The sequence below is a fragment of the Gigantopelta aegis genome, chromosome 9 (genome assembly GCF_016097555.1).
Source record: "Gigantopelta aegis isolate Gae_Host chromosome 9, Gae_host_genome, whole genome shotgun sequence".
Taxonomy (NCBI): domain Eukaryota; kingdom Metazoa; phylum Mollusca; class Gastropoda; order Neomphalida; family Peltospiridae; genus Gigantopelta; species Gigantopelta aegis.
Genome location: NC_054707.1, coordinates 51,732,483 through 51,750,809, shown reverse-complemented (window position 1 = coordinate 51,750,809; position 18,327 = coordinate 51,732,483). Strand labels below are relative to the sequence as shown.

General features: G+C 38.0%; 2 protein-coding genes across 2 annotated transcripts in view; both read left to right on the top strand.

The window, feature by feature from the left end:
• LOC121381631 (tyramine receptor tyra-2-like) overlaps positions 1–9,367 on the top strand; it is a 61,762-nt gene extending 52,395 nt beyond the window's left edge. The window contains exons 3-4 of the mRNA XM_041510966.1: positions 8,392–8,537; positions 9,342–9,367. Of these exons, the coding sequence (XP_041366900.1) occupies positions 8,392–8,537; positions 9,342–9,367 (172 nt within the window). The remainder of the gene's footprint in view (positions 1–8,391; positions 8,538–9,341) is intronic.
• Positions 9,368–9,387: 20 nt separating this feature from the next.
• On the top strand, positions 9,388–12,904 carry LOC121382147. The gene is made up of 2 exons (XM_041511657.1): positions 9,388–9,828; positions 11,117–12,904. The coding sequence occupies exons 1-2, from the start codon at positions 9,399–9,401 to the stop codon at positions 11,557–11,559; spliced, it is 873 nt and encodes a 290-aa protein (XP_041367591.1). The 5' UTR covers positions 9,388–9,398; the 3' UTR covers positions 11,560–12,904.
• Positions 12,905–18,327: the final 5,423 nt, after the last annotated feature.

Below are 18,327 nucleotides of genomic sequence, written 5' to 3'. Positions count from 1 at the left end.
GTTATTTTTTAATTGTTCATCAATAAAAGTCAAATTGTCATGCTTATTATTCCTGTTATTTTATATTGTAGTAACTGGTTATTATAGTACTAGTTATAAGTACTAACTACTAGAACTAAGTACACTTTTTAAAGTTTTATTTCAGGGATTTCAGGAATCATATATATGTAATAAGCAAACTATCGGAAATAAATTCCAGAGGACTAGGAATACTAGGATTGAAAGTCCTGTGGACTAGGAGTACCAGGAATAAAAGTCCCACAAACTTACATTCCTCGAAATGCACGTCCCATAGACTTAAATTCCTAGGAATGCAGGTCCCACAGACTAGGATTCCGAGGAATGGAAGTCCGATCGGACAAAGATTAGAAAACCACAATTAATCAGATTGTGACTTACCGTCAAAATATAAACTTACAAAACATCTTATTAAAAATTATGTTGGTGCATATAGAAATTGTATTTTGTTGTTCACCAAATGTTAGTTTTTTTGGAGTTATCAGTTTTCATATATATATATTTAAAACAATTTTGGACTACATGGGGGGGGGTATATTTCTTCGTGTTAAACACATGGACATATAGCCTACTTTTTATCTGTAGTTGCTTTATATACTTTTGAAAAAAGCAAGATATTCGTCCTACTTCAATATTATAACAAAAATGTAAGACGATTACAAAAATTCACTCACGTGTCTGATCCACAAGTGACAAGTGACATGGAGTATAGTAAACGGACATCTAATTTGCCGGACTAGTATTTCTGTCACTGTAGAAGGAATTTAAGTCCGGTAGGAATACAAGTCCTAGGATAAAAACAACTTTAAAATAAACCAGGAATGAAAGTCCGGGTAGGACTATGGTTCCTAAGCTATGGAGGTCCGATAGGACTACTGTTTCTAGGAACCGAAGTCCTACGGACCTTCGTTCCTTTTACACCGATGTAAACGGAATACAGGTCCGCCGGGAATGCAAATCCTAGGTCTAGCATGGCTAGGTATGGAAGTCCTAAGACTTACATTCCTTGGGAATGCAGGTCTGATTGCTAGGATTTGAAGACCTAGCCGGACCTGCATTCCTAGAAAACCGAAATGCAAGTCTTATAGCGTATATGTATGGAAATTAAATTGCAGTAACAAATAATAAGAACAGGTTTTTTTTTGTAATCAATTTTGCGCATCTTGGCTGCAGGAACATCTGTCCACTCTGAAATTGACACCGTTTATGGCACTGTTTAAAATAACTCCATCTGTTGTTCACAACAAGTATGATCCGCTTTTCGTTACCCCTGTGATGACACATGGTCCAATCCAAGGTTTTACCCCTTACCACATTTGCGGTCGCGTCTTAAGTTTTTTTTTTTTTTTTAACCTTTGTTCCTACTGGTAAACCCTGAAAAATACTATTAATTTTTATAAATTAATAATAAAAATTACATTTAAACGCATTTCATTGTAACTTTATTCTTACTAAATAAGTTTCATATATATTTAAAAATAAACTATAAAAATATGGTTTTATTAAAACTGATAAAGTTGGGTTTTTAAAATTTGATTTCACATTTTGTTACAAAAACATTCATATAGTTTTTATTATATCATTTTGAAGACATGCTTGCAAAATTGTATAAATGTAATATAATGTACGCATAATGCAGAATCCATCAGTTTTAAGTATTTTTGTTTTTAGATACTGGTTTTACCTCCTGAATCGTATATCGTTGGTCATAGTTTCTTTTTGTTGTCTCGTTTGGGCGTCCTTGGTGTTGTTTATAGTTCTTTTGCCAATGACTTTCATCATTGACTCTACTCTGTTCCAAATTTCCTTATGAAGTGTTTCATCGGAAACTGTGGCCTCCATCTCATCGTCTGAATGTCTAACATCATCAGGCATCATTGGTTCCCTATAATTGTATACTTCTAACTGTGCTAAATTATTTATATTATTTTAAAGTAGCGTTTTGCATTATACTTTACACATAGATTATTATTATGTGATATTCTTTTATCTGCTTGATGTGATCATATTGATTAATCAAAGACAATATATGGCATTACCATAGCTTTTGTGCACGTCTTTCAAAGCACTCACCTGCGTACAACAGGTAAAAGGAAGAACACTTTGTGTTTGCATGTTTGGATGTGTTGTAACCAAATACAACTTGCTGTAATAATGTGTCCCATTCTGCATCACCGTCTAGCTTCAAAACCATGTTCTCCAATGTTTGATTAAATCTCTCTGAAATAGGATTCAACCGAGTTATTACTTTAACTACTATCTAAACGGATAAAACGTGTCTCGTACATAAAACATTCTTTCACAACGTGTCTTTTATCAATTCAACAATTCTGTTTGTTTACATTGTGTGTTTACATATTATACAAAAACCTAAATATACAGGTATATTAAACCATAATTATACTAATATATAATTATGTTGGTGATTTGAAAAAGGCTTTTGACGAGACGTCGGGAAATGGTGGGGTTTTTTTTTAATGAAATCCAAGTTATTATTATAACAACGATTATCACAATCGATCTTACTAAAGTAAACGTGTAATAATAATAAAAAGAAAACAAAATATAATAGGATAGACCAAGTTGATGTAGAAACATGTATTCATCTAGATTTTTGTAAGAAATTATTAGGCATTAAGAAATCTACTTGTAATCTAATGGTATACACAGAGCTTGGCCGACGTCCATTGAGGTATATTAGAATATATAACATTATTAATACATAGCTTGGTCTCTGACTGTAATGAGAGCATATTTATGTTCAAATGTCCGTCTAGCTCTCTTACAGCCGGGCTTTTTTTAGTCATGCCTTTCTGATAACTCGTTCAGAAGCGTACCCTATAACATACTGATTTCTATTAATACTCAGGTGGACCAGTATTACTGGCGGACAAGCGTTCCGTCCACTGTGAAAGGAATCTAAGTCCGGTAGGAATACAAGTCATAGGTGTACTATATAGAAACTAAAATAGCAACATTAAATCCGGAATGCAAGTCCGGGTAGGACTAATGATCATTAGGTATGGAGGTCCGATGGGACCACTGTTCCTAGAAACCGAGGTCCGCAGGCTTGCATTCCTTTTACACAGGTCCGAACAGGTGGTTCATTAACCGATTCACTCCGACTATCTCTTCCGCTATACACCCATGTCTCAAAAAGTCAATGCACAATATTACAAAATAACATGGGCAAAATACAACCAGAAGGCTTATCATTAAACATACACATTGTTTTAATTATTCCCCAATTCCTAGAAGTGATTATGTGAACAGCAACATATTTCACAATTAGGAACTATAGTGGACCCCGGTGAATGAACTCTCACCCAGAAGTGAACTGTATAGTGAAACTAGGCCCCTGCGAAGCTTCGTATATTCGATTCGATTCGATTTTTGTGTATTCGGAATTTCGAATATTGCAGTGTACGGACAATTGGAAAAATTGAGACAAACTATATGGCCAACCGTTAACGTTAATAAACAATAAACAATGTGGAAGACAAAGCAGGAAAAAACTCATATTTTAAAATGAAATTCGTATAAGTAACCTATTAAACAAATAATACTCTTATCACACGTATTTTTTAGTTTGCTGATTAGTTGTCATTAGCCCAAATGTAGACTCGTTGCCTACAGTACTACACTGCTACAAGGCTAATTGAATGATGATTTCCTTTTCTTATTTTAAGTACGAGGTGAATATTACTTTATTAACAGACTATTTAAATGAACCTTTCATATATATATATATAATTTCATTCAGCAATAGTCCTTATTCTGTTTTTGTATGTGCGAAGAATATCCACTGGTATTTTGTTTTGATCTTCGATTGGTGATGAGTGTTAATTTTCACATGTTTACTTGAATTATTTTGTGATCTAATTAAAAGCCAATAAATTATCACTTCCAAGATATTATCTCGTGTTAGTTAACTGTTCATACTATGTACACAGTAGTACTGGTTTTCTATTTAGGGCGCTTTATTATTTAAACTTCAACCTTGTGTAATCATGTTAATCACCGTACGTACACCCAATGCAGTGGATATTTATATTGTCTTTCTAATTTCCTTCACTGATAAGAATATTCCTTCGTGAACGGCATCTGATACACTTGATTATTCTCCAAAGTATTCGAGATTCGAAATTCGATTCGATTTGAACATTTTCGAATATTCGATTCGAAATTCCATTCGACCGGAAAATGGAGATTCGCAGGGCCCTAAAAGTGAAACCTTAGCTAAACATGCCTTATTCAGTGCACGTTTCAATACACTTTAAGATGTATTGGTATAGATTTTCGTCTGATTAATCTACATAGTAACATTATTGAATTAGCTAAATTAATAACTAGTTTCCTAATAAAGGTACGCTACTGACTAACAATGACGTGGAACTGCTATGCGCATTAAGGGCCTAGACAGGCGGCAAAGCTGGAGCAACTTGTCAAATTCGTGCAAAAACGATAGAGATATTCGGGCAAAATGAGCTTGCCTGAAACCATTTCACCATTCTACACACAATATTAGTTTTAATCCACGTAAAAATGCTTAGTGATCCGTTTGCAACCCATATTATAGCCGTTTGGCAGTAATACTAATTACAATATTTAAATGTTCTTATCCAGATTCGGACATTTCTCGTTTAAATCGGGCCCAAATCAGCCCGTCCCCCTACTAACATAGGAGCACGTACGGCTGTGGATATGCGTAGGCCTATATTAGGAGATGGCCTCGTACGTTGGATGACTGGTGCCCATTCATTTGGTATATGATATGCAATAAAGTATGTTTCAATCAGCAGTGAATACTTGTATAGAGTGTTTGAAATATAAACAGTTTGAGAAATAGGAAATATCTTCTTTAGTAAGTAAAAAGAAAAAGAAAGAAATGTTTTATTTAACGACACACTCAACACATTGTATTTACGGTTATATGGCGTCAGACATATGGTTAAGGACTACACAGATATTGAGAGAGGAAACCCGCTATCGCCACTTTATAGGCTACACTTTTCGATTAGCAGCAAGGGATCTTTTATATACACCATCCCACAGACAGGGTAGTACATACCACGGCCTTTGGTGTACCAGTCGTGATGTCCTGGCTGGAACGAGAAATAGCCCAATGGGCCCACCGACGGGGATCGATCCCACATCGAGCGAGCACTGTACCACTGGGTCTTTAGCTAGTAGTACCTCAGTAGATTAAATAGAAGATAATAAATAAGAGTTACTAGTCATTATCGATTTTTTGTCCCGATTCGATTGCCACAAGCTTTAGTGAGCGGACAATGTACAAATTATTCCACAAGGTCCATAAACGTGGATACCATTTCATTCTGAACTAACATGTAAAATATTATGGTTTCACAAACGTTAATATATATACTCTTCAAAAAAAGAAACGCAAAACCACATTGTCGTAACATTTGGAGAATTGATTTAATTATTGAATGGTGAGTCCGATAATTACCAAATGTTGCAGGATTGTTCACAATTCACTCTAGTCCATTGTGAGTAAGTGATAGGACACACCACCAAGGTCAAGGTCATCTGGAGTCAATACCGGGTGTGGCCTCCGCGTGTGTTGACAACTGCCTGGCACCGCCTGCCCATTGAAGCAACCAGAGTATGGATGACGTCCCGGGGGATGGTGGCCCACTCGGCCTGCAAGGCTGCTGCCAGCTCGGGCAGGGTCTGGGGCTGTGGTTGTCGCTGTCGGAGGCGTCGGTCCAACTCGTCCCATAGATGCTCATTTGGGTTCAAATCCGGTGATATCGATGGCCAAGGAAGGACATTAATGTTGTTGTTCTGTAGGAAAGCCGTTGTGAGACGTGCTGTGTGAGGCCTGGCGTTGTCATGTTGGAACACTGCGTTGGCGTTGGCCATAACTGGAACGATGTGTGGCCGGAGGATCTGGTCAATGTAGCCCTGTGCATTCAGGTTGCCCTGCACGTGGACCAGGTCAGTTCTGCCAGTGTGTGAGATGGCTGCCCACACCATGACACTACCCCCGCCGAATCTGTCCACTTCCTGCACGCAGTTTGCCGCATAACGTTCACCACGACGCCTATACACGCGACATCTTCCATCATGACGTCGGAGCAGAAATCGGGACTCGTCACTGAACCACACCTGTCTCCATCGCAGTTGAGGCCATTGTCGATGAATCTGGCACCACTGCAGTCGGAGTCGACGGTGTTGTGGTGTTAAGATGACACCTCGAACTGGACGTCTGGCACGAATTCCTACCTCACGTAGGCGGTTCCGTACGGTCTGGTCGGATATCCTGTGCAAACCTGGTATTGCTGCGGCTGTGGAGGTGGCAGTAGTCAATCGTTCCCGAAGGTGGCGTACCCGGATGTAGCGGTCCTGCCCGGGGGTAGTGACCCGTGGTCGACCGGATCTAGGGAGGTCACGTGTTGATCCATGTTGCTGGTAACGGTCCCACAGTCTGGAGATGGTGCTTGGGGACACATGGAATGCCCTGGCAACGGCCGTTCTGGATTCGCCTGCGTCTAGTCGGCCGATGGCATTGTTTCTCTGCGGTTCACTGAGACGTGGCATGTCCTGGATTGTCAACTGTCGGCCAGATACAGAGGCCAGGCAAGCGAACACCCTGCACTTTTATACTGTCGGTGTTCATGTTGCACGTGCAGACAACGCACGTGCAGTGGTGACATGGTTTGCACGTGGCTGCGTTTTTGCGAATATTCACATTTTGGAACTTTATTGTACAGTAGCTGCGTTTTATCGAATGTAACCGTGGGAATGTGTTTGGGACATGCAATGACCTTGTATTCACAAAGCATGAACCGGTAGGAAACATAAAATCGGAGTTATAACCCATTTGTACCCTTTTGCGTTTCTTTTTTTGAAGAGTATATATATAAAAAAACCGCCACATTATTTCGCAAAGTCATCATAATACATCTAAATTTAGTTTATGTGAAATACGAATGAGATAAGCAGTACAGCGTTTTTTCAACAGATGTAAATGTTTTAAGTTTATTGGCTATGAGATTACGTCGTGTTTGTTTGTTTGTTTGTTGCTGTTTTTTGTGTTTTGTTTTGTGGGTTTGTTGGGGGGGGGGGGGGGGGGGGGGGGGTTGGGAGGGGTTTGTTTGTTTGTTGTTGTTTTTGTTTTTTGTTTTTTTTTGTTTTTTTGGGGGTTTTTTTTTTTTGGGTTTGTTGTTTTTGTTGTTGTTGTGTTTTGTTTGGGATTTTTTTTTTTTTTTTTTTTTTTTTTTTTGGGGGGGGGGGCGTATTTTGGGGGAGTGGTCATTTTGTAATGACTAGATACCACCATCGTATCGTTTGTGAAATGATTTGAACCCTAACTTAGATCATTTGAATACGGAATAAAACTACCAATGTGACATATTAATAAAAACTGCCAACCCTTGGTGCTGGTGGGTTTTTTTCAGATGCCAATATGAATTCTAATTATGTGTTCATTTTGAGTGATGTCCAGTCATCATATCTATGCTTCATTAATTTTATAACATGTCTGGAATTTCATATTTCCTAAGAATTATTACGAGTGTGTAATAGAAAAACAAAATACTACTACTACTACTACTACTACTACTACTACTACTACTACTACTACTACTACTACTACTACTACTACTACTACTACTGCTGCAGCTGCTGCTGCTGCTGCTGCTACTACTACTGCTGCTGCTGCTACTACTACTACTACTACTACTACTACTACTACTACTACTACTGCTATTACTACTACTACTAGTACCATTACTATTACTACTACTACCCCTACTACTACAACCATTACTACTACCACAACCATTACTACTACTACTACTACTATTATATACTACTACTATTATTATTATTACCACTACTACTACTACTATATACTACTATTACTACTACTACTGCCACTACTACCATTACTACTCCTGCTGCTACTACTATAACCACTACTACTACCACCACTACTACTACTACTATATACTACTACTACTACTGCTATATATATATATATATATATATATATATATATATATATATATATATATATATATATATATATATATATACTACTACTACTACTATTACCACTACTACTACTACTACTACTACTACTACTACTATTACCACAACTACTACTATATACTACTACTACTATTACTACCGCTACTACGACTACTACAATTACTACAATATACTCCTACTACTACTACTACTACTTCTACTTCTACTACTAATAATATTAATGATAATAATAATAATAATCAGATTTTATTTACAATCTTACTTTAGCATATACAGATCGTGATTCTCTTTATATTTTGTGCATGTATATTTTTTAGTCTTCAGATACATTTTCCCCTATATTTTCCACAGATACTACAAGTTGTTGCTTCCCGCTGAACATCAAGGCGTCTTCTCAGAGATTAACTTCAAGATCATAGCTTTTGGAATCTTTTTCCTTGTTGCCGTCATCTTGGCTAACCCATTATATGGGTGGGGAGAGTTTTCGGACCTCAGAGGCAAGTTAGGTTTAATTTTTCTTGTGTGTACGACAAAGAATCAAAACCAAAACATGATGCCAATCTTTAAATTCAAATACAAAAAGAGAAAAACACGAATATGTTATATATACACCAAGTTAAAGGGGCCACCCTGAGTTTGCTGCATTGTAACATACTAATAAAGTCTTTTAATGACTTAAATTACGTATTAAATATATTTTCTTCTTTAGAGTTATTTCAGTGTCTGTATATTCAATGTGTTTCTAGTCTTAATATTTGTAATTAGCTAAAACTGGATCTAGTACCCAATTAATTTTGTGCGTATGAAAAAAATATATATGTTAGAAAATAAAATGAAGTTTGACTTAATACGAACACGAGGACGATCAGAAAAACATTTAATATACAGCCACTGACTGGGAAAAAAATGCAGTTGTTAAAACATCTCTGTTCAGCGGCAACTAGTCAACAATTACAGAACATTCCGGACAGCCCCTTTGAAAGTATATGCCGAGTGTTATTTATTTTACTTGTTAGTCATAGCAACATGTACATACACACTGTGACACATATCCATGTGTTCATGTCAGATACGCCTGAGTCTATGAACTGCAAACACTTTGTATTGATTTCCATTCAATCACAGCAGTTATAACAAAGTAGGATATCATTAGACAGCATCCAACAGAAACCAAACGCCAACTCAAATGACACTTCCTTTACATTCAGTTACAAAGGTAAATCCCTCTGCAAATAATCTATATTGCTTTGTGTTTGTACACCACCCATACTATATATAACTTATATTGTTGTTGCATTCAGATGTATCAGAGGCCAACTGTATATAGTCTTTGTCTTTCAGGTTATTTTCATCTGACAATGCCACTCGCACTGACTAGAGCTCCCTCGGTGACGTCAACAAAGGACTCGGCAATATCTTTAACTAACGAGTCTACCAACATTTACAGCACCAACTGTTTTCTAAACTCCAGCTTTCCTCTGTGGTCCAGTCTCCCGGCTGGTCTGATGCAGCTGTTGAATAACGTGACGGACAACTTCAGGGAAACCTGGCAATTCCAAGCCCGTGTTCTGCGCATGTCAGGAAGTGGCGTCACGTTCGCGCTGCGTGCCTCCAATCCGATGGACTTCAGCGATTTTGTTTCCGCATTTCACGAAGGAACGATTCTACAACGAATGGCTCACACAGACACTTGTGACAGACAGACAAACACAGATTGTTTGTGCACGACGTTTGTGATGCACAAGGACGATGTTGTTCAATATAAAGACATCCACTTGTCATTTCAAGGTGAGGAGGCATAGGAGTCGGAAGATGATAGCAACTGGGTGGGGGTGGGGTATGGTCTCATTACACAGATGTCATCTGCCATTGAAATCCATGTTAAATTGCCCAACTTCAAATGAAGATAGGCAACAGAACGGGTTTTCGTTGGCACTAACAACATATACCATTGCGAACATACATTATATAAGCATTTATTTTTACTACAAAATTTAGAACATTTCAGTGTTTAGCTATATGACCGCATATGGCTGTAGTAGCAGTCCGAACAGCTGTGTTAGGAACCCATTCACACCTACCGCTCTTCTGCTATACACCCATGACCCAAAAGGTCAATGCACAATATTACAAAATAGCATGGGCAAAATCCAGCCAGAAGGCTTACCAATTGTTTTAATTCTTCCCCAATTACTAGAAGTGAATATGTGATCCACAAAATATGTCACAATTAGCAATTTACAAATAGTGAATCATGATGAATGAACTCTCACCCGGAAGTCAACTGTGTAGTAAGACCTATATCAATTTGTTTTTCATCTGGAGACAGTGTATTATTTCCAGTTTGGGCCTGTGACCCCTGCATCCATGCACTACACTGCACTACACTGCACAACACTTCATTACATACATATGCATACCTGTACTTGTACAAAAAAGCAAAGAAAAAAAAAGCAACAACAACAAACAACAACTTGATTAAAGGGAAAGTCTCAACGTTGTTTTGCATAATGACCATAAATGTTTCTTTTTCTTTTTCTTGTGAAATATAAAGCTTACACATTGAAATACATATACATAAATTTGTTTACACCAAAACAATTTCGTTTACTACTAGTTTCTGAAGTTATATACTATTGCAAATAAAGGTAACCGACAAATTAACACATGACGTCATAGTTAGAATTGAATTGCATCTCCATATTCTTTATTTGGACACGCGATGAATTTTGACTACATATTTCATGTATTTCACTTAGAATTATCGAGAAACCCACAATTTACGTTGAGTTGTCACACTGTATATTTTAATATTTCTTAGTTAATTTTGAAAAGACTATACGTGTGATCTAATAGTTCAAAGTTATTTATCACAAATACATATAAAATAGCCAAATATGACATTTGCAAATTTGAGAATGCACTCTTACAAGTACATATTAAAACAGCCAAATATGACATGTGCAAATTTGAGAATGCACTCTCACAGGTACATATAAAAGTAACCAAATATGACATATGCAATTTCGAGAATGTACCTTTAAGTTATTTAACATATACCCACTTCGTCTTTCAGAACTGCGCGTGTGCAGTGTGGACTTCACAACGGTGAACCACGCCAACATATACTTTGTGCTGATGTTCGTTTTCTCCACGGCCGTGGCGCCGTACTTGATGGTGTTCGCGCTTTGCGCAGTGACATGCTGCCGCCTGGACATGATGGCGTATGGCTTCTCCAAGGAGGACTGGATGAGGACGAGGAGGACGTTTTTCGGCTGTTTAATAAGTGTGTGTTTTTACGTACCCTACTTCGTTGTGAACTTAATGAACTCCCGAGGTCTGTTCGTGTCGCCACATTGCCACATCATCGCCATGGTCATGTATTACTGCTGTGCTCTCATTCCGTGTGTGTTCTGTTTGCAGGTCAGCTGCTTGCGGTATCCGTCTTCTGTGGTAGATACCCGCTCTGTGTATCACGAGAACGCAGACATTGAACTTCTACAGCTGAACAGAGTTTAATGTTATACAGCTGAACTTCTACAGCTAAACAGAGTTTAACAGTATACAGGCAGACATAGCTTAACATATACAGCTAAACATCTATAGCTAAACAGAGTTCAACATTATAAAAATAAACAGTTTAACGTCTACAACTAAACAGTTTAACATTATACAGGTAAATAGAGTTTAACATTATATAGCTAAACATCTACAGCTAAACAGAATTTAACATGATACAACTAAACAGAGTTTAACATTATACAACTAAACAGAGTTTAACATTATACATTTAAACGTCTTTAGCTAAACAGTTTACCGTTATACAGCTATACAGAGTTTAACATTACACTGCTAAATGTCTACAGCTAAACGGTTTACCATTGTGCAGCTAAACAGTTTACCGTTATACAGCTATTCAGAGTTTAACATTACACCGCTAAATGTCTACAGCTAAACAGTTTAACATTATACAACTAAACAGTGTTTACATTATACAGATAAACAACATTTAACATAACGTCTATAGCTAAACGGAGTTTAAACCTGTATTTGAATCATGTGTGACTCATTGCGTTTTTACATCTAAACAAAGTTTAAGATTATTTTTAACCCTGTGAGGCTGACTTGAATGTTACAGCCACACACATTTTAAGATTATCTTGAACACTGTGAGACCCAGCTAATGATATATTGCTTATATGCAACACTGGACTTCAGTGGTTGTAAATCAGAGTGAATTACACGAATTTGATGGAGGGTGTAAGTCCCTCACCCTCTTAAAACCTGTTGGAGGTTAAATACTAATACGCAAGGAGAAAGACTTGTCATTTGTTGAAATGTTCAAACGGTGATGATGTTTTGAGAGAGAGAAAAACATATACAGCTATAATGTGTTTTTATCCGTTCGTGGGTGTTGAATGTTGCAAAGATCAAACGACTGAACACGTGACGTATATTAGGCGTACCAGTTGCAGTGTTGTTGACGTTTTAGATGTTTTTCTCTTTAATAAGCATTTGACATTAAATTGTTGACTCTTATAATTTGGGATAAACATGCCTCATACCTAAGATACCACATTTGATGACTTTTGATGGCTAGTATAGGCGCCAGACGAGAAAAACAACCGCAGGCAGTTATATATTGATTGGCTTTTCCGCTTTGAAACGGGGATAATGCTTTGTCTTAAGAGTTGGGTGAATGCCCACCTCTTCCACCCCCTCCGCTTCAGAGGACTACAAAACTAATAAGAAGGAATATTACTAATCAATCTGATTAAAATTAGCTCTACTGGTATATGTCAGTAGATCTAACAGCATTGCGTGGACTCCCATGTCCAGGTGACATTTCATATATAAATAACAATTTAAATATCGACCAATTACACTTCGCCTTTTATAGCGTTATTCGGGAGCATACAAATTCTAAAAATATCGGGCGAGACTATTTATGCAATAGGCGAACTTGTTGGTCTATTTCGACATTGAAAAAGAACAGGGTGAAAAGTGCAGTAATAAACTCTGGATTGTATACTGGTATAAACAGATTTTATGACTATACCATCACGGTTTTTTTTTTCGTTTTGAAACCAGTTTTATATAAAATTTTATATTGAAATTAGTTTCCGGCATACTTCGTAATTCATTCGAATCATTTCGTATACCCTCGGCATAAACCAGAATGTTTTCAAATTCTTTTCAAATCACTGGTATGATTTTGCAAGTAAGGTTTTGATTGGTCGAATGAAAGGTCAACTGGACATGAGCTCCAACGGGCTGCTGTTAGATCCACGTGTAATAGTGGAGTTAATTTTAATTAGATTGTATTACTAATATACCGGCCTCGGTGGCGTCGTGGTTAGGCCATCGGTCAACAGGCTGGTAGGTACTGGATTCGGATCCCAGTCGAGGCAAGGATTTTTTATCCAGATACCTACTCCAAACCCTGAGTGAGTGCTCCGCAAGGCTCAATGGGTAGGTGTAAACCACTTGCATCGACCAGTGATCCATAACTGGTTCAACAAAGGCCATGGTTTGTGCTATCCTGCCTGTGGGAAGCGCAAATAAAAGATCCCTTGCTGTTAATCGCAAAGAGTAGCCCATGAAGTGGCAACAGCGGGTTTCCTCTCAAAATCTGTGTGGTCCTTAACCATATGTCTGACGCCATATAACCGTAAATAAAATGTGTTGAGTGCGTCATTAAATAACACATTTCTTTCGTATTACTAATGTGTGTATGCGCGCGTTTGTGTGTTTATGAGCGTGTGCGTGCGTGTATATATATATATATATATATATATATATATATATATATATATGTGTGTGTGTGTGTGTGTGTGTGTGTGTGTGTGTGCGTGCGTGCGTGCGCGGTGCACACGCGCGTGTATGTGTGTAACAAATGTCGGATCCTGGAAGTTCGAATGCTTCGCGCCTCATCTTGTTTGTCGAGGCTGACTACAAGTGACCCTGATTAGAGTGCCCCTGGTTGTGTACTGATTGATGTAGATATAATCTCACCTCGAGTGTGCAGCAACGACAGCTTGACAGCCAGTGAGTAATATCAATATAATGTCACCACTTGTGATTGGGATCGATATTTTAATCGCCATCGGTAGTAAATTGACTTTAATACAAATTCACAACTAATCAGTTATAGCTATACAGTTTCATTTAGTTTTATAATAATGTTCGAAACCGGATAAGAGTAAAAGATGATAGAAGTGTCTTTTTGTATGCTATCAAGCAGGAGGAATCCGACACCACCCATTCTTATACATGCATTAACGCCACCCATTCTTATACATGTATTAATGAATGAATGAATGAATGAATGTTTAACGACACCCCAGCACGAAAAATACATCGGCTATTGGGTGTCAAACTATGGTAATGGGAAAAACAAAGTGATGATCAACATCAATATAAAAATTCAAAAACAGTGTAAAGAACTGTGCAAAAACAGTGTAAAGAACTGTGCAAAAACACAAATATCACAGAATTTTACGGATACTGAATATTACTCAAAAACTTTAATTTTGTGCTGTATTGGCCATTCTCAAAGAGAATGTTACACCCCTGCACCACGGTGAGGTTACAGCACACGCAGGGGTATACATGTATTAATGCAACCCATTCTTATACATGCATTAATCGCCACCCATTCTTATACATGTATTAACGCCACCCATTCTTATACATGTATTAACGCCCCCCATTCTTATACATATATTAACGTGACTGGTTGTACAAATGAGTTTTGCCACTGGCGTTTGACTGACAGATAGGGTTCTCCAATGGTGACTGGTTGTACAAATGAGTTTTGCCACTGGCTTTTGACTGACAGATAGGGTTCTCCAATGGTGACTGGTTGTACAAATGAGTTTTGCCACTGACGTTTGACTGACAGATAGGGTTCTCCAATGGTGACTGGTTGTACAAATGAGTTTTGCCACTGACGTTTGGCTGTCAGATAGGGTTCTCCAATGGTGACTGGTTGTACTAATGAGTTTTGCCACTGGCGTTTGACTGTCAGATAGGGTTCTCCAATGGTGACTGGTTGTACTAATGAGTTTTGCCACTGGCGTTTGACTGTCAGATAGGGTTCTCCGATGGTGACTGGTTGTACAAATGAGTTTTGCCACTGACGTTTAACTGTCAGATAGGGTTCTCAAATGGTGACTGGTTGTACTAATGAGTTTTGCCACTGGCGTTTGACTGACAGATAGGGTTCTCCAATGGTGACTGGTTGTACAAATGAGTTTTGCCACTGACGTTTGACTGACAGATAGGGTTCTCCAATGGTGACTGGTTGTACAAATGAGTTTTGCCACTGACGTTTGGCTGTCAGATAGGGTTCTCCAATGGTGACTGGTTGTACTAATGAGTTTTGCCACTGGCGTTTGACTGTCAGATAGGGTTCTCCAATGGTGACTGGTTGTACTAATGAGTTTTGCCACTGGCGTTTGACTGTCAGATAGGGTTCTCCGATGGTGACTGGTTGTACAAATGAGTTTTGCCACTGACGTTTAACTGTCAGATAGGGTTCTCAAATGGTGACTGGTTGTACTAATGAGTTTTGCCACTGGCGTTTGACTGTCAGATAGGGTTCTCCAATGGTGACTGGTTGTACAAATGAGTTTTGCCACTGACGTTTGACTGTCAGATAGGGTTCTCCAATAATGACTGGTTGTACTAATGAGTTTTGCCACTGGCGTTTGACTGTCAGATAGGGTTCTCCAATGGTGACTGGTTGTACTAATGAGTTTTGCCACTGGCGTTTGACTGTCAGATAGGGTTCTCCAATGGTGACTGGTTGTACTAATGAGTTTTGCCACTGGCGTTTGACTGTCAGATAGGGTTCTCCAATGGTAACTGGTTGTACTAATGAGTTTTGCCACTGGCGTTTGACTGTCAGATAACTTAACTATGTTAAAGGTCTGTAGTTTCAGCTGGAAATAATTATAGTCCGTCCCATCATTCTATAGAAAGAAAATTTCAGTTTTTGTGTTTTGGAAATGACAAGAAAAACAACACCTATTTTTGTGTACAATTTACAAATCAATCGGCTCAGAAATAAATAACTTGTAGTAAATTCAATAGTATGAAAATTGAAATGAAATGAAATGTAGCAGGTTTCCTCTGATAACTACGAGTCATAATTACCAAATGTTTGACATCCAATAGCCGATGATTAATTAATCAATGTGCTCCAGTGGTGTCGTTAAACAAAAACAATTTGTTTTTATTATAAAATAGGTCAAGGACATTTATGTAATCAGTCTTGTATGTGATGTTTAAATATGTTCTATGGATCACTGATCTGAAATAAAAATTTAATATTATTATTATTGCCTTTAATATTTTAGACAATGTTTGTCTCAAGATTTTCTTCGGAGTAAAAATTAAACACCCCAGAAACAGCAACCACAAACAAATGTGTGTATTCATGTTAAAGTTTGTTTTGTTTAACGATACCACTAGCACACATTGGTTTATTAATCATCGGCTATTGGATCTCAGACATTTAGTAATTTGTCGAATAGTCTTAGAGAGGATACCCGTTACATCCTTCTATTAGTAGCAAGGGATCTTTTATATGTACCTACCATGGCCTTTGATATACCAGCACTGGCTGAAACGAGAAATAGCCCAATGGGCCCACCAACGGTGATCGATCCTAGACCGACCGAATATCAGACGAACGCTTTACCACTGGGCTACGTATAAATTTCAATTCTCAGCCAATTGCAATGCTATAAGAACGTGAAGTATTCGGGTAAGTCTTCAAGCTAGTATAATTACGAAGAAACGTTGGTCGAAATCATCAAACTAATGAATATCTGGTTATAGTGGACTCGTTTATTACGTCAGATCTCATTTTATTGTCATTTGCTAAACGAACCTTCCAATTAGCAAATGGCGAGGAGGAACGTAATCAGAGATGGCCGGATGCGATGTGTCATCGTAAGTGAATCGAGTAACGAATACGTATCAAATCGATGTCGTTAAAACTTCAGACCAATCTTCGGTTAGCAAATTGGAAATTTTATGGGGGCGTAGCGTAGGGTGTACCTGCAGCAAACGTGTATGACAAAATTAGCTGGCCTGAAACCATTCCACCACGTATTTCCATCATTCAACCACAATATTAGTTGTAATCCGTGTAAAAATGCGTAGTGATTTGTTTGCAACCCAATATAGCTGTTTGGCAGTATCGCTAATAAGAAGAAATGTTGTTATTCAGATTTGGGCATTTTCGTTTAATTCGGGTAAAACTGGCCTTTCCCTACAACAATGGGAACCCGTACGCCTAGATGACCTGGAGTGTGTGTGTGTGTGTGGGGGGGGGGGGGGGGGGGGGGGGGGGGGAGAGAGGTCGAATATTAACCTAGTGGAAACCTTTTTTTCTACATGTTTCCTGCAGACCTATATGAAAAGCTTAATATTGCACTGTAAAGCATCTTAGCCTTAGCGGGTCTGTTCGTCCGAAACTCACGACCCACCCATCCCCACCCCCACCCATACCCCTAGCTTATGCTTCTGTTTTATACAAAGAAAGTACAAAACAGGTTTTACTAGCTTTTGTTTTGTTTTCCACTCGTGCAAACCCTTTGATCAGTCGGTGAAAACAACGTCATCTAAACAAGATCGCATTCAATTACGAATCAGACATGGCAATTACTTTAGTTTGCCGCTACAATAAGTCATTTTCAACACGAAACGCCGGCTCGTCACTGATATATCTATCGATCAGTTCAACAACTGATTTGCCCGATTCGTTCTTCCAGTGTAAATTAATGCATTACAAGCTACTAGAAATATTACCCACATGCTGACAGCTTTTTGTTTTAATTTGCTAGAGGTGATATAGTTACCTGGGGTGTGAAGAGTCGCAGGATCGATCGACCTCGCTGGTTTAGGATGTTCCCCATGCCAGTCAGTTAAAACAAGTTTGTTCTGTTTAATGACACCACTAGAGCATATTGATTTATTAGTCATCGGCAATTGGTTGTCAAACATTTGGTAGTTTTAATATATAGTCTTAGAGAGGAAACCCGCTACATTTTTTTTTTCAATTTTTAGAAAGAGATACCATGAATGCTACATCAAAGGCCGTGGTATGTACTGTCATGTCTTTGGGTAAGTGCACATAACAGATCACTAGCTACTTTTCGGAAGGAATGTATTAATGACTAAGAAATGAATGTAAAATTAATCAAGCTTTCTAATATTACGTTATATTTAAATGAGCCAAACCAGTATTATATTATCAGGAATCAGTTGTTGATG